This window comes from Python bivittatus, unplaced genomic scaffold, assembly GCF_059951505.1.
Source record: "Python bivittatus isolate LINGU-HERP-01145 unplaced genomic scaffold, Pbiv_v1 ctg000010_np1212, whole genome shotgun sequence".
In the NCBI taxonomy this organism is placed as follows: domain Eukaryota; kingdom Metazoa; phylum Chordata; class Lepidosauria; order Squamata; family Pythonidae; genus Python; species Python bivittatus.
Window position 1 is genome coordinate 4,722,406 of NW_028277029.1, and position 21,758 is coordinate 4,744,163.

At 42.6% G+C, this 21,758-nt stretch overlaps 1 protein-coding gene across 6 annotated transcripts; it reads right to left on the minus strand.

Moving 5' to 3' along the window:
* Nucleotides 1-472: 472 nt before the first annotated feature.
* Nucleotides 473-12,637, minus strand: TSPO (translocator protein). 6 transcript variants are annotated; one of them, XM_088152141.1, is made up of 5 exons: nucleotides 12,332-12,496; nucleotides 6,788-6,884; nucleotides 6,200-6,392; nucleotides 5,609-5,747; nucleotides 474-3,050 (listed from the first exon to the last, which is right to left on the minus strand). In XM_088152141.1, exons 3-5 carry the CDS (start codon nucleotides 6,382-6,384, stop codon nucleotides 2,874-2,876), a joined length of 501 nt encoding a protein of 166 aa, XP_088008267.1. In that variant the 5' UTR covers nucleotides 6,385-6,392; nucleotides 6,788-6,884; nucleotides 12,332-12,496; the 3' UTR covers nucleotides 474-2,873. The 6 variants fall into 6 exon arrangements, with proteins under 6 accessions (XP_088008414.1, XP_088008267.1, XP_088008138.1 ...); XM_088152012.1 differs by having other exon boundaries at nucleotides 6,788-6,887; XM_088152192.1 differs by having other exon boundaries at nucleotides 12,354-12,492.
* Between the last annotated feature and the right edge of the window lie 9,121 nt (nucleotides 12,638-21,758).

Consider the following 21,758-nt stretch of genomic DNA (forward strand, 5'->3'; position numbering starts at 1 on the left):
ACAACAATAAACTTACTTAAGGTAGTCCTTGACTTACAACCATTCATTCAGTGACCATTAAAAGTTATGACAGTGCTGAAAAGGGAGACTTACAACCAGTCCTTGAGTTGCAGCCATCCCAGCACTCCCCCAGTCACATGATCATGATCTGGGTGCTTGGCAACCTGTTCACACTTACGACCGGTTGCCAAGCGCCCCATGATCACACGATTGCCATTTGCAACCTTCCATTCTAGCTTCCCCAGAAAGTCAGAAGGGGAGCCGGCAGAGAAGGTCACAAGTCTCTGGGGTGTCTCTCCCACCTGTGCACCCTCCCCCAGACCCTCTGTGCTCGCACCACGCTGGCCACTCACGCACCTCTGCACACCCTTCCTGACCAGCACCACACCCCCACTGACCTGCGCCACCCCCCTGCACTCTCCCCAACCCATGCTGCACCCCCATGCACCCTCCCCAACCCACACAGTGCCTCTCACGCTTTTGTGCCTTGAGTGAGAACTCTGGGCTGGTTTTTTTGGTGATCCATTTTTTTTATTTTCTTGGCTGTCCACAGTATTCTCAGAAGTCTTCTCCAACACCGACAAAGTTCAAAAGTGTCAACCCTCTTCCTCTCCTGCTTCTTCAAAGTCCACAGCCCTACTTAACATTTTGAAAATAGCCAAGCTCAACCTGCCGCTATCATGTAGACAAGCAATAGACATTTTGGTGGTTGAATTTGGGGTGAAAAGAATGATGATCTTGCTAGAAATATAAAGGGACAGAGGGGCAAGAGGGGGAAGGCACTTTGGTGATGAGCTTGTCCTGGCTGCATTAAGCAACACACACATTTCATGAAAGACACTGTGTCACCGAGAGGTTGGTAGTCCAGCATCAGTGAGAGGTGGAAGGGTTGAAATATTACTTTTCTAGGACCAAAGTGGATACAGGCCATATTCAAAGTAGGTGGTGATTAGAACGTGAACTAGTCTTACTCTTTGGCATAATGCTTTGTGTATCCGCTAATCACCTTGCGAAGTGCTCAAAGAGTCAAGTCGCTAACTACACCTCAGAGTTTACTCTCTGTTGCTTCTTTTTCTCCCAACCTTTTTAAAGAGTCAGCTAATAAAATACACAGTAGTAGAAGATAAAAGATATATCTTTGTGTTGTTAAAAAGTCAGAGGTAAAAAAAGACTAAAACAACTGAGATCAGACCAAGGACCATATACATTCCCAGCATTATCTCGTAGGAAATCTTATTTGGTGACTGCTTCTTAACTTCTCCTAGTGTTGCTCCAGTACACCCTTTCAAACAAAATTTCAAATACGAATTAAAAACTTATTTTTAAAAAAGCAAAGCTGAATCCCGCATTATTACATTCTTTACCTTGTAAAAACTTCTGACACTAAATAGCAGCACATGCACTATCATGAAAACTTGTTCCACAAGTAACACTTATATTGGAAGTGTGAGGTTCTGTGCTGCTGAACTAGGACATTAAACACATGGGAAATCGTGCCGATGATAGTCAGCTTTTGTGGTTCTGGGGAAAACGGATGAATTATGCTTCCAGGTTTCAAATCATTAGTTTGCAACTGTCTTTAGAACTAAGTGTACAAGAACATCAATTGAGTTATTAAAGCATTACTGGAAAAGCACAGCTTGACCATGACGTTCACAAAGTCTAAAATTATTGATTTTTTAAAAAATATTCTCCCGCTGCTCTGAGACAGTAATATTTGAACATCAACATCTTGTTGGGTTGCTCAGGTACCAATAACAAGGGCTGAGCTTTTTGCCAAAGGTGAGGCCTCCTTATGGTATAGATTATGTATTTTTTTTCTCTTACATTTTTCTGTCCTGTTTTATTAACAAAGGGGGAAAAGATGCCAATGGTATGTACAGACTGAGAGTGCAAACCTAGACTAGGAAGCGTGAACAGAGGTGTTCCCTGAAGCTCTCCATCCCATTGGAACACTGGCTTGGAGTCACCACTTTCAGGCCTAAACTTTCCCAAGTGTCATTTTAAATTCCTGCAGTAAGTTATTTCATTTTGCTTTGCTCAGTCTTAGATCCTGACTGATTTCTCAAAGTAAGGCAGCGAACGCTAAAGCTGCAAGCTCTAATTGGCTACTAGAGGTTGTTGCAGGGAAGGGGTTAAAAAGTCAAGATGGTGACCACAGCCACGCAGTCAAAGTTGTGCCCTTTTTATGGGGCGACACACGTAAAACATGAGATGGGGCTTTGATCACATGGCCGTGGCTATCTTGCCTTTTTTGACACCCCCCCCCGCAAACTCCCCTGGGCTGCTGTGTCAGACCAGCAATAATTGACACTTTAAAAATGTTGAGGTGAAATGTTTAGCCATAGTGTGTGGTCTGACCACCAGAAGAGGTGGTTTCCATAGGCAAGTTTCACACTGCTGCAACACCAGCGCATCAGCAGTCAGAGCCATCAAGTTGGACTCAGCATAGTCTGGAGTTCTTCCAAGGACCCTCCCGTGACCTTATTCCTGGTCATGCCCCTCTCGGTTATCTTCGCCTTCTTCCATTTCCCTCAAGCGCAGTGCCCTTAAATCCAGCTACAAACCGTCTTACAATAAGCAAGCAAGCGGCAATTGGACTTGCGTGTGCAAGCCCGTCTCAAGGGAAGCAAACACTTCCAAAAGGCAACGGAGGTCATCTCCTGCTCATATAAAAGCCTCTGTGGACTTAACATCAGCTTGATTACAGACACATTTCTAGTAACAGTTTAATTGCTCAGCTTCACTTTATTTTATTTCATGAATCTCTATTAACATGATCTACTATGGATAAGGATAGTGGAATTGCAATTGTAACTGCAGTTAAATACAATTACAGTGGAACTGTAATTGTATTTATTTTTTAAAAAAATCTATCCCTGATGTTTCTTATCACGATTATCCTTCCAGATGCAGTAATTGAGCAGGGAGGCAAATGCTAACCAGCCTATGTATGGAATCATCAAACATGCTGCTGTTTTACTGACAGGATACCAAGCCACCGTTGTAGCTATCGCTGCTCCTGTGGTGAGTAACAGAATGACTAGTCCCTGAAACAGAAAAATAAAGATGTGTTTACTCTTGAATTCAAGAGCAGAGAGAACAGTGTTATATTTGTTATGTCACTTCCTTTCCTAGCAGGTAGCACTGTGCTGATCACCACGGGCTCACCCAACGCATGGAGCATAGCAGGGACAATAAGAGTTGAGAGAGCAGGCAATTCAACTAAGGGGCAGTGGAATGCAATGGTTAGGGGTCTGGACTGGTCCCAGAGAGGCTCCCTGGGCGGCTTTGGGCCACCCACTCATTCTCTCTCAACCCAAACACAGGAAAGAATGGAAGAGGCAGTGCTAGGTGTGCTGCTTTGAGCTCCTCTGGTAAAGTGGGATAAATAATCCACAAAAAATGTGTGAATGATGCAAGAGGGTGTAAAATCAAAAGCCCACCTAGAAGCAACCAAAGCCCGCTAAAGAATTTAACAGGGACTGCCTTTTACATTGGGTGGAGAGTCGTATGGATCTTGGAGCCAGAAAAGGCAGAGTGCTGCTTGTCCCAAAACAATTTCTCATCGGCTGGATTATAAACTCCCACTCTCCCAGAAATTACTTGCGGAACCTCACAAGCCTTAATAAATTTCAGGTGCACACTCTCATGCTTATTGTTTTCATCAATCTGTGCATTTGGAAAAGGTGCTATGAGAGGCATATTAAACCTGCTGTGTCCTTTGCAGGAGTTGTACAGCTGCTTCAACATCTGTACTGATTGCAGAGTTCTGCACACCCAGCTGTTTCCCTTCACTGGCAGTCCCAGCAGAACTGCTGTCTCTGCATGTACTTGCAAACAACCAGGGATATTTTTAAAGCAGCTGCATGAGCCTTGCAAAGGACGTGGCTGCTTTAATGCTTCAAAGAGAGATGATTTGTTTATGTTAACAGGCTTTGTAAAGGACCTCTTTTGAATGTCCGGCATAGCTCTAGCTTTAATATTTATTAAAATGTATTAACTGTTTTGCATTTGGAGGTGACTGGCAATGGTAAGTGGCAAATAAATATTTTAAATAATAAGTTTCTCCCAACCAAATTGTACTGGAGGGATATCTCATTTGTTGAGCTAGTTCCTCATCCACAGGGCAGAAGCAATTTAGATAAAGTTCTCCACAAGTTTAGGAAAGGAAGCAGTGATATCTCTAAGAATGTTGGACAGTTAAAGCAGTTGTACAAAACTGAGGAAAACGCACCCTAGTTTGGATTTTACAGTCATAACTGAGAACTGAGTTTGTCTGCAAACTGTTCATGGGAATGTAAGCCCACCAGCTGCTTCAGATTACCTTTGCCCTGCCTGCTGAATAAGTACTGCATTTGGATCAGAACAAAGAGAAACCGGTAAACAGTTTTAGAAACTTCTTAGAAACTTCCATGAAGGAGCTTTTATGGAAGAAAACCCTACCCTATCCTTCAATCTCTGTTACAGGAGCAGTTTAACAAAAAAATTTATCATGCCTGGGGAACAGGGACATTCTGGAGGAGGGAAAAGGAAGCAGTAAGATTGTAAGTCAATCTTAACCCTAAATGCAAACTTTTTTATTCAATGAGGGCAAAGAAAAGTTTCATCTGTGAAAATTCATCTGTTTATATATTTTATTAAATGTACACATCACTACATCTTGTGGCTCTTGGTGGTCAACAGCAATTATAATGTACAACAAATAAATGCCTTCTGGAATAATTTGGTTTTAGTGGCTTCCAGAAGGCTGTTACCAATGCAGCCATCGTCACCTCCAGAAGGAGACCTTTCCAGAGGGCTGGGCTCATCCTGGAGAAAGAGAGAACACCCCCAGGTCCCCTCCCTTCCCAAAAACGGGGCACTAAACATTGTATTTCTACCAGGGATGAATTAAATGGCTGATATTTCTAACTGAAAGATCTTGCTAATTTGATTATGCAAATACTAATCCTCTGAATATGGAGATGGCTAATAGCATTCCACCCAAAGTTGTCCCCATGATCAGACTTCCCCTTAGGGTCCTTAAGAGGAACTATTACAAATCCTAAAAGCAATACTGTTGCTAGCAACCTCCCAACTACTACTGCTAGTTGTCCCTGGGTTAATTTATCAAAGCAGCCTGTTTCAAAAAGTGCCATTTATTGGACATTTTTTTCAGCAAGCCCCCTCAGATCAAGTGTTCCATCTTTTTCCCCTGAGAAAAACAGTACAAGAAGATTTTTTAAAATCCGACTTGTATATTACATGAATACTGAATGTACCTGGTTTGCAGACTGTAACTTGTGGGAACCCTAAAGTTTGTTAACAATGTTAAGTTAGTTTAAAAGTCAGGTTTGCCACAACCTTTCCTCTATGGTATATCATGTATTGGATATCACGGCATTATTAGTAGCATTTGCAAGGTTTATTTAGAGCGATGGGCCAGAAGGTTCATTTATTTATTGAGAAAAGTAAAACCCACTTTGCCCACCCTCTGCAACAAACAGTAGTTATTGTGGCACACAAATTGTTGTGGGAAAAAAATCCTGAGAAAATTAGTCTTAAAGCACAGTTCGAGGCTCCTGAGCCAATGACATGTACCCTGTGCATATATTCCTAAACTTACTAGTCCTATTCTGTGTTGTCCAAAAAAGATGGGAGTCCACGACCAGTTTAAGGCTAACTGCCCTGCATACAGTCCAAGTGGAACAAAGGACCTTTCATTGAAACCTCCTGACTCCTTCCACACCAGGTAAGATCCGTATCTAAAAGGACAGAAGACACAGTCAGAAAATAAACTGGATATGGGGATTTTTAAAACCAGCAATAAACTTAACTCAGATAATCATCTGATTATTTAGGCAAGAACACATGGGGGGAAACGTTATTGACAACCATCTGACTCCAAACCATTCAGGATGCTACAATTGCCAATGTAGCACTTGTAATGATTTGTTTTCTCCTTCTTGACGGCTGTTTTAGTCCTAATTATTATACTTGGTAAGCCTCCTAGGGTGACTAAGTTGACCTACACATTTGTTTTATTAAACAAACAGCAGCAGTTTGAACTGACCTCAGTATCAATTAAAAGCCAAGGCTAATGGTATACTGTTGCTTCATGGGCTGATCCCGGTTAACCATATGCATGGTATCTTTTTAGGAATTCAGCGTAACAGGCAAATTGGCCTGTAAGTAACCAGACAAAGAAATTGCCTACCCCATCGCTGTATACAAAATTCCCCACACGGGTCCAAACACCCAGTTTGGTGGACGCCAGGATGGCAGTTTCAGGGATCTATACCAAGCCATTTCTCTCCTGACTATTGGTGCTCCCCAAAGACCTCCTATATTAGGCAAGATGGTGAAACCCACAGCTGGGGCCCAGGATGAAAGCACTTCCATTATGGATCCTGAAACAAAGGTACACAGAAAACTGGGTGAAAACAGGTTTTGCAAAATACAATTTCCCAAAGGCCAGGAAAACAGCACACTAAGGGAAGTCTTAAACTCTGCTTTCACAAAAGCATCACTGCCTAAACCCTGGGCCAACAGGATGTGTGTGCAGACGCCCTGATGCAGTCTTTTCGCTGCCTCTGAATTGCATGATCCCATGTCAACATCACCGTTCATCAGCTGAATCAATGTGTTCCTGACTCAGCTGTAGTGTATCTTAAGATGCTAGTACAAGAGTCCACCAGCTGCTTTTGGCTTTTACTAACTTGGATCGTATCTCCACCTGCTGCCTTTCCATTATTCAATAATATTAATGCCTTAGTAACTTCAGGGAGGAAAACAGGGACTTTACCTTTATAATGGGCAGAAACAATCAGATTAGTTTTCCCCAATTAATTACAGGAAGTGTTCTTTACTTGAGTCTGTAAGTGCTCCTAACAGGCTCCTCCCTGCTAGGAAAAAAAAAACCAGTGTAAATTAGAGTAAAGATGGGTTATTCTTGCCTGACCTTCCCCATCTTTTCCTCATCCTAAGTCTGTACTTGCAGACGTTTATGAACAAACGAGCTCCCATCACTTCATCATTGCGCCATGAAAAAAACGTGACCCTCACAGCCTCCAGGCACCACGAGAGGGTGGTCACGGCATCACTTACCTCACCAGGGATGGAGATATATAACTGAGTATCATCAGCATACTGATGATACCTCATCCCATGATGATGGATGATCTCACCCAGCGGTTTCATGTAGATGTTGAAAAGGAGCAGAAAGAGAACCGAACCCTGCGGCACCCCACAGAGGAGGGGCCGAGGATGGGGAACAACAGGCTCCAGCTGAACCTTGTAAGACGGAGTGGCTGTGGGTTAATGGCTCCCCTGTATCCGGGACGTTGTCATCGTTGGTACTGGATGGGGTTGTACGGCCCCAGACAGACCCAGTGCATAATTTGGGGGTCCTCCTGGACTCACAGCTCCTGCTCAAAGTGCAGGTAGCAGCCGCAGCCAGGGCTTTTGCACAGCTCCAGGTTGTGCACCAGTTACGCCCTTTTCTGGATCGGGATGTCCTTCGAACAGTCACTCATGCCCTTGTTATCTCCCAGATAGACTACTGCAATGCGCTCTACATGGGGCTACCCTTGAAGAATATCTGGAAGCTTCAGCTGGTCCAGAATGCAGCTGCGTGGGCTATTTTTGGGGTCCAAAGGACCCATATAACACCTTTGCTCCATGAGCTGCATTGGGTGCCGGTTTACTTCTGGGTCCAATTCAAGGTGTTGGTTATCACCTTTAAAGCCCTACATGGCATGGGGCCAGGCTACCTGAGGGACCACCTCTCCCCCACGATTTCAACCCGTCCCACCCAATCACACAGAGAGGGCATGCTCCAGACCCCCTCGGCAAAAGAACTCTGACTAGCGGGGTCCAGAAGGCGGGCCTTCTCTGCTATAGCCCCTGCCCTTTGGAACATCTTGCCCCTGGAGGTGAGACAGGCCCCCTCACTCCCGGCCTTTCAGAGGGACTTGAAGACCTGGCTCTGCCATCTGGCCTGGAGTGGGAAGGGAGGTCATTAGATATGGGGTTGGCTAGTCCCTAGAGGCCTGGTGTTGCTTCCATCAGCCTCCTGGATTTTTCCTCTTCCTTTTACTCTGTGTAAATGTTTTTTTAAATAAATTTTAACCATGTATTTATTGTTTTAATCTGTTGTAAGCCGCCCAGAGTCCCCCACTGGGGGGAGATGGGCAGGGATAAGTTTGATAAATAAATAAATATAAATAAATAAATAAATAAATAAATTTGTTTGCCAAGTTGCTACTAAAGTACAGAGGATAAAAAATGGGGAGGGAGAACATGCACAAAGACCACTGGTTTTTATGAGTTATCAATCCCCAACACAAGCACTGTAATTAGATACTTTCCCCCTCCCAGCCAGATTTCAGACTTCAGTATGGCTAGTCCCACAGAAACATCCTTATTTCTGACCAACTCACTGATTTTATTTACTGTTGAAAAACAGGTATGTCAGATGTCTGACATTTAATCCTTGGCTTGTAAGGAAAGGGGATACCGAAAGGGCTAGAATAAGAAAAATCAGCTGAATTAGTGCATGTTCAAAGAAAGGAAAAGAAAGGTGTAAACATTCAGGAAGAAGGAAACAGGTACAGATCAATGCTTACCTTCTATTTCAAAAAACTTTATACTAAAGTTTAAGCTTTGATCTGAACAGCTTCACAATTATAGGGTACTCACTGTTTCTCACTCAATAGGAAAAAATTAAATTAAAAGAAGTTTCGTTTACTATTACGTAAGAAGTGACAGGTTAAATCTTAACAATGAAAGCAGATTTGAGCACCCAGACTTGATCAGCCATTGTGCAAACTGGGTAGAACAAAACTTTCACTTGTTTGGAATATAAGTGTCTTTCCTCCCAGCTGTTAAGTGGAAGATAGTTCAAAGAGATGATAGCAACCTTTTTTAAAGAGGCACTTTCCTTCCACGCAATGATCTGAAAATGTCATGTTTGCATCCATTCTCAGCACTGCTGCCATACAATATAATTCTGTTCTTTGTCTTCTCAGTATTTATGTGTGTATAAATCTATATTTATAATTAGATAAATTAATATAATTAGATTAATTACTAGTAAGTAATCTAGTTGAAATTAATTTGCGTACATCTTTAAAATGGCTTTTTAAATAAATTGTTGTATTCTCCCCATACATTAGACTAATAGTTCAAATTTGTCACATTGTGCAAATTGCATCTTTGCATTGGGTAGCCCCCAACCACACCAGGCAGGGATGTCAGTTTACTTCATGAGTTGTGTAGAGTCTTGGCTGGTCTCAAAAAACCAGGTTCTAGGTTAGACGAACAAGTCGGAAAAACATCCCAGGAGAAGACAATGGCAAAAATGTCATGTTGCCAAGGAACTTATACTGTGGTTATAAGCCAAGGTTTATAGCTTAGCACTATGCCTGGGCTCAATATTGTGGCTTCTTAAAAAAGAACATGGTTTCATGTGATATGTGAGTCCAGCCACTCAAGGTTTTCCAATGGTACCTGGAGATTTTGCTCTTGCCACTAACCTACTTGTGATCTAGTTGTTAGGCGCACCCTGATTCTCATAAGCTCTTCCCATCATATTACTTTTATTAATCCCTCATCTCCCCTCAAGGGAGTTTCGTTCAATGCTGGAGCGACAGAACCATTTTTTGCTTTTTTTAAAGTAGCGTATCTCTCACTCCTAGGGGGAAAACTATTATTTTGTCCATATTTCTTAGAAATGAATTTGCTGATGGCAATTAATCTTCACAGTAACCTGGATCTCTTACCTACTTACGTAAAGTAGGGAGGAGTTCATGTAAGTCTTTATAATGTTTGTGCAACCAGTCTAAAAAGAACAGAAACTAACTTCAGAATAAGAAGTGTGATGATTGCTCGAGGGCTAAAGTGAAGGTTCATTTAAATACTGTAAATGAAGCTTTTGCCCTTGAGTTGTTCTGACTTGCTTCATAATGTAAACGCTGCAGAATGGTTACAACAGGTTTACAAAGCGCTTTTTGTGCAAATGTTATTCAGCACACTATTAAACTGTAACTAAATTATGTGCATTGAATTTATACATAATTTCCACCTCAAGTGGAATTCAGAGAAAGTGATAGAAATCCAGTCTCTAGGTACATCTTTCCAGTAATCAATCTACGAAAGGATGATTACCAAATTTCAGCAAGCCTAGAAAAAAATATGAAATGTTCTGATCCTACAGATCTTGAAATAGATTTTTGTTTCAGAATCAAGGAAGAAAAGGAGAATATTATGTGCCTGCCAGAAATTAGGAAGTGAAGCTTTTCTCCAAGTATTACCTACTGAAATTTGCTTGGTAAACTGCTATTGCCAAGAGAACATGTCGAAGAACTAAACTGTACGTTAAGCTATGTAACAAGACACTCTTTGCACTATTTAACACAGGAGTGCAAATTGTGCTTGATCTAATTCCACTTCTTTGGACTAGGGCAAATAATTTCACCCTCATAGTTTATGGGATCTGAGCTTACCTTAGTTTTCAAAAAGTTTATTAGATAAGGCCAGAATATTGTAACACCTGCCTATTAATTCGCTGCTCTCAGGAGCAACCCACTAAACAAGTAAAATGGGCATCCTTATTTCTCATCATGTTACCATCTTTCTCTGGGTAACCTGTAGAAACTGAAGCATTCACTTTCCTCTTCACTTTATCCCTAGGTTATCTGGTGATTTTATACATTACAAACACTGGTGCAGATGTAAGAATCAGGGCGGGACACAGTTAACAACCTTGATCTAGATTAACTGCTTGCCAAAATGTATCCACAGCACATTGCTACACAATGTGGTTTGCAACCCATTTAAATCTATATTAAGTGCTGTCAGTCTTAGATTTTCCTACAGACTCCAGTGCAAATTTATTATCCATGGTAATCACCTTATTTAAAAAACAAAAAGCTTCAAGGCAGTGTGGGAACTCCAACACAGCATTCCTGTTTCTTTAGGAAGTATGGGTGTCAGAATTGCCACCTATATATCCAAGCCAATATTCTGCTTACTTCAGAACTGACTAATTACAGAACATGCTTTTCCCTTACATTCATAACTTTAACTCAGAGACACTAAAATAACTGCCTCTGGCCACTGCCTGACATAGAAATTCAACAAGCAAATTTCTACTACCAACACACAGTAGAGACAGGCTCATGACCTTCTGACTGGACAGGGCCTGCGGAAAATTTTACAGAATCCCCAAAGAAGAGTTCACTTTTTGCACAGCTAAAACCTGAACATGTACTTTAAAGCAACCCTACACAAACATACCATTCAACCCATCCAGAGAAAGCACCGATTCAGGACTTAGCATAAATTACTCTTGCTCTTTTTTTTAAGAGAAGAGAACAATCCAGCCCCTTGCTTCTATTCAGCTGGCCTAGGATCAATCCATATGTTAGTAAAAATGTTTATAATGTTTGCCAGTCTCCAGTGGATTGGAGAAAATCGGTTAGAATATATGTAAAGTCTCCTACAAGTAGATTTCCTGGTAATTACACAGAAATGTCTATGTAGTGATGGAAATTATTTGCCATTATCTTTTTTCCTGGTGGTCTCCCATCCGGGTACTAATTAACAATCTACACTATTGGGTTTTTAAAAGACTACATTGAGTCAACCTCCCAATGATTTCGTGGACAAATTCCTGCAGTTTTCTTGGCAACTGTGCAGAAGAGGTTTGCCGCTGCCTTCCTTCAGACGTTTTTTCAACTTCCCAGTTTAGCCTTCGGACAGGCGATCCCCCATCCGAGTACCAGACAGGTTTGACCCTGTTTGGCATAGCGGAGAACAACTAAGGCCGAGGTTACGGCCTCCTCAACGCCCGGGAAGGAGCACGGGACTCTGGAAACCAAGTTCAGAAGCTCTGCACCCTCTTCTCTTCATCACGCCAAGAGGATGAAATAAGCCCTCTTTAGGAAACCCAGTTACGCAAGGCCCTAAAAGTGAAAGTGTTCAATCTGAGATTTCTGCCACCTAATCTCCCTTCTCTTCCTTGTAGAGGCCTCCGCAACCCCTCGGTTGGGCTGCATCTGCCCTGCGACGGCGGGGGGGTGGGGGGGTCCAGCACCGGGAGCCTCCCCAGAGAAAGCGGGGGGGGTCAGGCTCTTCCCTCCACGAACCGCACTGCCACGGGGGTCCCTCGCCCACCCCCGCTGCTCCTGCGCTGCCAGCTGCACAGGCTGCTCTTAGGCCACTTCTCGAGGCGGCTGATTTAGCCCACCGCCCGCCTGAGGAACGAGCGCCCCGTCTGGGCCGGGAGACCCTCCCCTCCCGCTGCGCGAGGATTTGGGGCAGCGGCCCGGAGCGCTTCCTAACGTACTCGGCAAACACGGATACGTCACCGGGAAACACTTGCGTGGACCACCGCAGGTCCCGGGATGCTCGAGCGGTATCGCAGACCGAAGGGCGGCTCCTCCCCGCTATTCCCACGCTGCGGATCTCCCCGAGTCCGGGCTGCAGCCGAGGAAGCCCAGAGGCCGGCGGGCGCTGGGGCGGAATCGGGGCGTGGCCCGGGACGCCCCGCCTCTCCGAGGGGCCAGGCACTCTGCCGGTCCCCCGGGCGGGCGGCGGCGGGTTTGCGAGGGGAGGCCGGGGGCGACGCGGCAGGAGCCGGCCCCCGCCTCGGCTTCAAAGGCCGGCCCCAGGACAGCGAAGCCGCGGCCCCAGGACGAGGCGAGCCGGCAGCCCGCCGGCGCGTCCTCATCTCTGGGGCCGGCTGCAGCCGACGCGGGTGCCGCAGCGCCGAGGGCCCGGGCGAGAGGCCAAGTGGGCCGCCCGCCCACCCCGAGGACCTCGCCCGCCGGCCGGGCTCGGCTGCTTTGGCGCCTCAGCGCCGGGCGCCCCGACAGATCCGCCCAGGGGCGTGGCCAGGGCGCGCCGACACGGCGCCCGCGCCCCCGGCGTGACGTCACGCCTTTTGGAGGCGCGGAACCTCTTTTCCTGGCGAGCGGGAGGCGCTTGCGGAGGCTTTTGGGCGGGGCACCGCCGGGAGCCGCGTTGCCGCGGAAACGCCGAGGCTCTTCCGAGGCGCTGCGGGAGGCCGCGCGGCCTTGGCTCTGCCGGGACCCTCCGCTCAGCCGCCCGGAGGCCAGCGGGGACTAGCGCGGAGCAGCGCGCCCCAGGGGAAACCTCCGTGTCGCTCTTTCCCGGCCAGCGCAGCCGGTTTGTGGGAACGGGCCGCGGGCTGCTTCGCCACCCGAACTGCGCGAGCACGACCGGGGGCGCCCGGGCCAGCTGTTCATCTTTTGCTTCATGTCTTCTCATCGCTTAGCCTCGTTCATTCATCTCCAAAATTCATACCTTTTTTTTGCTCTCTGTTTCGCCCAGTCATAAGGTATGCCTGCGAAGCCTACTTTTAATTCCTGGCCCTTATTTGTTAAATGCTCAATGGCGAAATAGGAAACCATAACTTATGGAGGCAGACATTATTCGAAATCATAATTAAACTTCCTTTCCATGGCTTGGTTTTCCCGTGTTGTCCGTGCACGCGGATATGTACTATACACTGGCAACACTTATGTGGGGGCTGCCAGTGAAGCAGCGCACATGTGCTTTTGTGCACCCTGGGAACGCCCTCAGAACAGCTGTGCCAGCCTCCTTGGTGCTTCGAGAAGAGATGCTTTGGTGGTGGTGGTTGTGAACTTTATTGTCATCATACCTCGTGCAACGAAATTAAATGCCATCCCCAGCGCACCTTATATATCTAAAAACCATAATAAAACAGACACACACACACAGATCCTTCACATTCTTTCACCATTGCACAACCCCTGATGTTACATTAATATTGCACTACACAGTAGAGTTCAATATAGTTGCCACTCTGGGATAAAAGCTATTCTTCAGCCTCTTTGTCCTTGTTTTCATTATCCTGTACCGTCTGCCAGATGGTAATAGTTCAAAAAAAGAATGTCCCGGGTGAGATGGATCCTTAAGAATGTTTTGTGCCAGCATCTTTGCAGAATACCCTTGAAATGCTTTGCGCAGCCCTCGCATTTGCTAACCAGAGCGAAAGCGTGATACTGGAAGAAACCCAAACAAAACATACTTCCTGTGGTTGTGGATTCTTGCACCAGGCACGGAGTTGGATTAGATGATCCAAGATGTATTTTCAGTCCTTACATTCAATGATTTTGGGGAGGGGGGGACCTTTCCCTTATATTTAATTGCCTTTAATTATATTTAATTTCCTTGGATGTGATTTCCCAAACGTGCATTGTGGCCCTATAACTTCCAACCATCATGACTTGGGGGGTCCTTATTGATGAAGGCAGGCTTGCATGGTTGGTGGCTTACTTTGGGGTGATTTGTCAGGAAATACCCTTGGATCAGACAGGGGCAATACATAGCTGCAAGGAATTGTATGTATTTCAGATACACCTTTGGGTCATGTGAGACTGTGTGAGGTAACCTGACTAAATCTTTACATAACTCAGCTTAGGCTACTACATTCCCATATGCTTCGGACCCCCTCGGTAAAAGAACTCCAACTAGCAGGGTCCAGAAGGCCGGCCGTCTCGGCTGTAGCCCCCACTCTTGGGAATATTCTGCCCCCAGAGGTGAGATTGCCCCCCCCCGAGGGCTTTGAAGACCTGGTTCTGCCACTTGGCCTGGGGTGGGGAGGGAATACATCAAGCATGGGGATGGCTAGCCCCATAGAAGCCTGCTGTCTTCAGCCCCAGATCCTTCATCTTCTGGAACACTCTTCTTTTTTAGTAATGTTTTATTTAAATGTTTATGTTTTATGTATTTATATGTATTTATGGTTTTAATGTTTTGTGTGAGTCCCCCAGAGTCCCCCACTGGGGGGAGATGGGTGGGGAGAAATTTAATAAATAAATAAATACAATAAAAATAGCTTCTGCAAGACATGTGAATTCTGTGGTAACCAAATGTGATATGAAAAAGATTCCCCAGAGATTTAAACTTTTAAAGTCAGTAGTTTACATCAGCAATTCACAGCCCTTTTATTTATAAGAACCGCTACATTGTTATCAAGTAGTTTTTTGACCCATCACATAAAAATGCTATTTTTAAAAATAGGTATTAATTCAGGTATTAATTAAAAACTACTTACCCATTTTAAAATTTCCCTATTCTAATTGTCAAGTATATGAAGAGTTCCTTACTGAAAGTGTACAAAAGCTTCACTGTTTAAATTCAGATAGTATAATAGTATGCATGCATTTTTGTGAAACAAATAACATTGCCAAGAAAAACATAGCATTACATAACATTAAATGCAACATAGAAGAAGTATATAAGATTGTATCATCTCTTTTTTCTCCTAATGACCACAGTAATTTGTAGAACAAATTGAGAAGAATTAATTTACATCATGTAATATTGTACTCTGTCCTTCCAATGCAGTATTTCAGAATACTCCATCTGTGAATTCTGTGGAAATGTGTTTTAGGATTTCTGCTGTTGCTACCATTTTTACTCTGTAGCAACAACTAATCTCAAGCTTGGATAAGCCGCTTTAGAGATTTTTCCTTTTTCTCAGCCTCGTATGCTGCAGCCATGCAAGAGGCATCCAAAGGCATAACAAGCGGAACGCTCTCTGTTGTTGGCCGGAAAGATTCTAACTATTTTGCTGCTTGTTTTGAAGCTCATGAATACTGCAAGTCAGTGGGCACAGAAGATCCTATATGTGAAGTTTCAAACTACTTGTTTCCAGATAGCAGAGTCATTGTGTGAGACTAGGCTGAAGCAGACTAGGCACGTAAGCAGAGAGGACAAAAAGCAGGAATCTTGTCTATCAGATCCCTTCGGGAAGGTAGATAAGAAGGAAGCAAGTTGTTAAGGAAACAAAGGAAAAATGTGACCTGAACCAGACAAAGAAAGTTGGGCCTGAGCACATGGCTGGCTGGGGAATTCTAGGAGTTGAAGTCCACAGGTCTTAAAGTGGCCAAGGTTGAGAAACACTGATGTATTGTATCAGCCTCAGGCCTATTAATTCGATAAAAAGTGACCTTGCTTACCAGAATTTACCAGAATTTGGAGCCAGATATAGGAAATCAAGGAAGTCACACTGTACAAAGTCTGACCACCAACCCAGGTGACCCAATCTTGTCAAGCGGTCAGTTGCTCTAACAGAAGAAAATCCAAGTAAGAATTGATGCTAACACTAAGGACTGAGGCTGGAACCACTGTATGTGAAGCAAGTTGCAGCCAGGTGTTTGCTGCCACAAATACATGGAAATATTTGGCAATAATCGGCACAGGAAATAATCTTATGAGAAATCTATGTCTAAAGATGTCATCAGATTTTTATTATTATTTTGTTTAGGAGCAGTTGAGAAATTCACAAAGCTGGGCAAACATAAAAGAAAACTTAAAAGCAACACAGATTGTTCTGACTGCCGTTATTCTATTATGATTAAAGACTGGAGGAAAAAATGAATGGGCAAGGAAATTAACTCATGCACCATCACAAATATAGTGATATAGTAAAATTGTGCTGGGTTTTCAAGTTTGATTCCAGAGAGATGCTTTGGAGCGCGCAGGATATGAATGTACAGTAGCACCTGTCTGCAAATCTTTAAAGCAGCTGCATCGTTTCTCAGGATCGTGTGACAGCCATAAAACCCCAGAAAAAGATTGAACTGGTTTAAGAGGTATAGAAAGGTGCCCGGTTTGCCTTTTGAAGCACCTTTTGCAATCAGGTCCAAAATGCTGCACGAAGGCAGCCATTCACATGAACCAGGATTCCACTTTCCTAGACTGCGCTTGTTGAAATACACAGATATGAGACGAACCTCATTCAACATTCAGATGTACCTGACCAAAGGTCTACTTGCAAAAACTATACAAAACACGTAAAACTTTTAAGATTACTGCAACTACTCAATTGATTAATATAAAAGTCTGCAAAAATAATAAAATCAATAAAAATAATTCTATTTCTAAAACAATTAGGCATTGTTGAACATTTTTGAAACAAAATATTGCCTTGCTTGGAAGCATGTGATTTAATAACTCTGAATGGTGTTGAGATGACACTAATAGAGGCGAATATGAGATGACACTGTTCAGTTGCTTGGGAGAACTAAATATGAGTGAAGAAATAAATCTTTAGGCATCTGGTAGAATAATGTCATGATGTCCTGACACATACATCCCTTGCCTCCTTTCCCTCTCTCAAGACCCCCGTGTCTTCAAACAATGCAATAAAACAGCTATTCCTTTTTCCTTCTTGTGCTTGTCCCTGGATGAAAATCCAGAGGAATATAAAGGGTTTCACAATAGCAGTTAAGTGTGTGTGTGTATGTGAGATCAGAGGGGTCTTATACAATTCTTCCTCTGGTTCACAGGAGATAATAAATTTACTTTATTGTAGATTTTCCTACTTTGTTAACAGCAACTGGTTACTGATATCACTAACAGCTGAATATTTTCCCTAAGAGGAAGCTCTTGATATACCGTATTTTTCCATCAATAAGACCCCCCCCTTTTCCAACCCAAAATTAAATCAATATTTTAAAGATAGTGCAGAACACATTTTTATTTAGTAATTAGTTAACATTGACCTGATACACTCGGTGGGAGGAGGTCCAAACCGTCTCTCTGCAGCTCTGTTTCCATGCTCTTTTGCATAACTGATTACATTCAGTCACGAGTGAAACTGCCAATAGCTTGTCTCTGCAAACAGACTTCCTCCGACTGGTTTGTTCAGCATCAGCTGATGTCAGTTACATCAGGCTCGTGATTGGAGGAAGTCTGTTTGCAGAGACAGTATGGGCAGTTTCACTCGTGATTGGAGGCTCGTGATTGGAGGCAGCCTGTTTGCAGAGACAAGCTATTTCACTCGTGATTGGAGGCTAGCAATAGGAGGAAGCCTGTTTGCAGAGACAAAGTATGGGCAGTTTTGCAACCGTGCGGTTCTCTCCTCAGCTTACTTCCTTGAATAAGATGCCCTTCAATTTTTAACGTAAGGATTTTAGAAAAAAGTATCATCTTACAGTCGGAAAAATACGGTACTTTTGTGACCTTCAAGAGAACAAGGGAAATCTCTTTGGGCAACAAATTCCTATCCTGCTTGAAAAGTCTCTCTCAGTTCAGAGGTATCCAGCGTAAGCCATGATGACGAGATATACACATTGACATCATACCAGTGATGCTGTTTATGTCATTTGTATCATCTTGTCATTACAGGCATATTTTGTGTCATTTGTATGATGTCATGGCATGCACAATGTCACTCGTTCCCTCTCTCCCCATGGATTCTCCCCATAGGTCTCTGTTACATTTTCTCATCACATACCCCTGCTTGTTTTTTGGTTTTTTTTTTAGAATAATCACTCCTTCAATTCACAGGTAATTATTTGAGGAAAAATCTCACATTCTTACAATTCAGGTCAGTCCAAATATAACATAAAAATTACAATCTAGAGAACTGAATTTTAGTTGGCAGATATAGAGAAAATGGTTCGTTATAGAAACCATTACAGAGAATGTGGTATGGAAACTGACTGGTGTGACATTGGAACTGAAACTAGGGTGTACTTTGGTCATTAAAATTCACAATTAGCATACGTTTTTTCCCCGATTTTAGAATTGGGAACTATTAAGCAACTGATGCAGACCAATAGAACAGGACTGGAATCAGATTATCCACTTCTGCATTATGTCGATAGGGATAACATTGTCATGCAGAAGGGCACACAAAAATGTAGACAGGTTTAGATTCAATTCCTGGTTTCTCTAATTAAAAGCCCAACCCCAAATAATAGAAACAGACTTTTGCTCAAGACCTTGTTGATAAAAAATAATTATTTATTATGCCTACCGGTTATTAACTTTTGCTCCTGGACATAATTGGAATTTGTAGCTTGGTTTCAGTTAACTGCAAATAACACGTTACATTCCTTTTGACTGTCATAAGCAGCAATCGGCTTTTTCATAATCATGGGACGCTCAGGGCATTCTCACCTGGGAGAGTTCGCTAATTATGAGTTACCCTGATACCTCTTTTCCTAATTTATCTGCCACCCTAAGTTGGAGTCTGGAGCACAAAATCAAACAAGCAAAAGAGGAAGGAGGGTGAGGCTTCATTTAGCCTAGCCTAGTCTGAGAAACAACATTAGTCAACATTATGATCTGAGCATTTAGGAACATATTTATATAAACATGAAGTGTAATGAATATTGATTAGACCTCACTTTCTAATTTAGACAGCTCTGTCTCTTACTGTTCATCATTCCCCAAGCCATATAAACAGATACAAAGATGAGTGAGACATCAGTTCTCTCGCACTACACATACTCAGATTTAGCCGAATTTAATGTTGGGCATAGCATTGCCTTACAATATCCCAGGAAGATAGGCCAATTTTATTCTTACATTATAGAAGGGGATAAAACTAAGAAATAAACCACCTGGAAAAATTACACAAGAAGTAAAAGCTAGCCTAGCATAGCTCCATTTTTTAACTTTCCTACTAACTTCAGATTACACACCACATACCAGAGATACATTACTGTCCCAATTCTTGAGAAACATTTTATAGTGTTTTAGAAACCTAGTTATCGCCAAAATACTATAATTTCTTCTTATACCGTATCCAGTATTCTAAGGTGCTATATAAAAAGATTATTAATACAACCATAACAGAAGGTTTGTTATGAAGTTACACATATTTTCTATTTCTGATCTGTAGTAAGTGATTTCTATTAATGACAAAATACCCATAATTAGAATTAGCTGCCCAATTATATATGCATCTGGAATGAGATGAACACGTTGTTACATTGGGATCATTCTTATAGTGTATGAGTGGTAATTATTTTTCTTCATTAGCCCATAAATCTCAGTTGAATGTATGTAATATATGTAATCTTATACATATGCATATGTTCTGAAATAAGTTCCATTTGGTCAGTTTTAGTCAGTCCCAATGAGAAGATGATGAAGTCTCAATTGCTTTTGCAAGTTAATAGTCCTTAATTTTTCCACATGATATCATATCATGCATATTGGGTGAACAGATATTATAAGTCTATAATTTATGATTCATGCAGCACCATCTAATTATATGAAACTTCACAAAACTCTCTACTTCAAATTACGTCTTCTAAGTTTGATTTCTTGCATTTATGATTGCAAGAATGCAGGCGTGAGGATGGATTGTATATTTCTTAAATTATAAGGTAGCACTGTCACGTTTTTATCTTCTTAAGAAAGCTTCTGTGTTAACCCTATGATGAGTACACATTTGGGTTTGGCTTTTTCCAGAATGGATATGAATACATTGATGAGGAAAACTCAACCTGTCTTTCCATAGTTCGCAATGAATGTAAATGTAATAAAAATCAACAGGCCCTATTACAAATGGATGAATTTAGAATTAGGCCCTTCATGAGAATGCTCCAGGAAATGCTCCAGGAAAACATCTTTTCAAAATCTGCCTGGCCACTTTAATTACTATAAAGAACAATACTTATAACTGGAGACATCTCTGTCTGTTTTGAGGCAACAGGGCAGCTCTCTCCAGAAAGATGGTGTTCATCAATTATCTTTGACTAGATCCATCACAGTGTGTGCACTGAAATAATTTCTAGAACATTGGAATTTTTTTTTTAAAAAAAGCCTCTTGTAATTTCACTAGGCAGAACCTGGCAGGGACTTTCTAAAGTTTGTAGATGTGTAAAAGAAAGCTGGAGTTAATAATAAGATAGGTTTGAGTTCAGCTGGATTCATCACTTCCATACTCATCTGTTGAAAGTAAAGCAGCATGGATGGATGCTAAAATCCACAATTATGGGCAGAATGAGATGCGCATCCAAATGCAGATCTATCTACGATGGAGTAGAAGCTCAGTTTGGAACCATCACCCAGTCATCACCCTGCATCTAAGAAGATTGTGCTGAAGAGACATTGCTATATGGCTGCTTTCTTTGTGCTAGCTGAGAATTATGGGAGTTATGGTCCCAACACAGCTGGAGGGCAGTGAGTTGGGAAAAGCTGCTGAGGGGGGAACTATTCCAACCATATCTTGCCTTTAGATCAGGGTTTCTCAACCTTGTCAACTTTAACATGTGTGGACTTCAGCTCCCAGAATTCCCCAGCCAGCACACTGGCTAGGGAATTCTGGGAGCTGAAATCCTCACATCTTAAGGTGGCCAAGGTTGAGAAACACTGCTTTAGGTAGTTGAAGAAGGGGCAGCAACCATACGGGACTCTGTTCTTTTCTTGACTTCGGAGGATTTCTTTTTCTTTTCTTTTGAGGAGGAAGAAGGGTACGTTCTGGATTTTGTTTGTTTTCTTTTATCTTGAAATATAATTCCTGAGATACTGCTGCTTAAATTGTCAGAGAATTGCATTTTATTCTTTCATTTAGTATTTGACTTTTGTAAATTATCTTGGATGCCACTGTGCCTGAAAAACAGTACAGAATTTCCTTTTGTATTCAATGCATATCTACATCTGCCAAAAATATTTGTCAGGATATTGCACAATTAGCATTGGAGTGGATTGATAATTTGTCAAGTAGAGTGTTCAGTTAGTCTAGCAAACTTAAAGGGAGGTGAAGAGTTTTGCCTTCTGTCTTATTATCCCATGTCTATCAATGACTTACTATTATGATGCTTTGGTATATTATGACATCATGATAAAATAACCTGGTACTGATGTCACAAGGCTCCATATGTGACCTCTGACTGATTTGAAAGCATATAAAGAAAGCCTTAATACTTTCATCAAAGAAGCAGCATATGGAAATGTAAACAGGCATTAACAAGTGTGGA

Coding starts and splice junctions, on each gene's coding strand:
- TSPO (XM_088152288.1), bottom strand. CDS start 6,384: ATGGAAGTGCTTTCATCCTGGGCCCCAGCTGTGGGTTTCACCATCTTG. Junction 5,748..6,199: donor ATTTTGTATACAGCGATGGG/GTAGGCAATTTC, acceptor CTGTCCTTTTAG/ATACGGATCTTACCTGGTGT. Junction 3,051..5,608: donor GACAACACAGAATAGGACTA/GTAAGTTTAGGA, acceptor TTTCTGTTTCAG/GGACTAGTCATTCTGTTACT.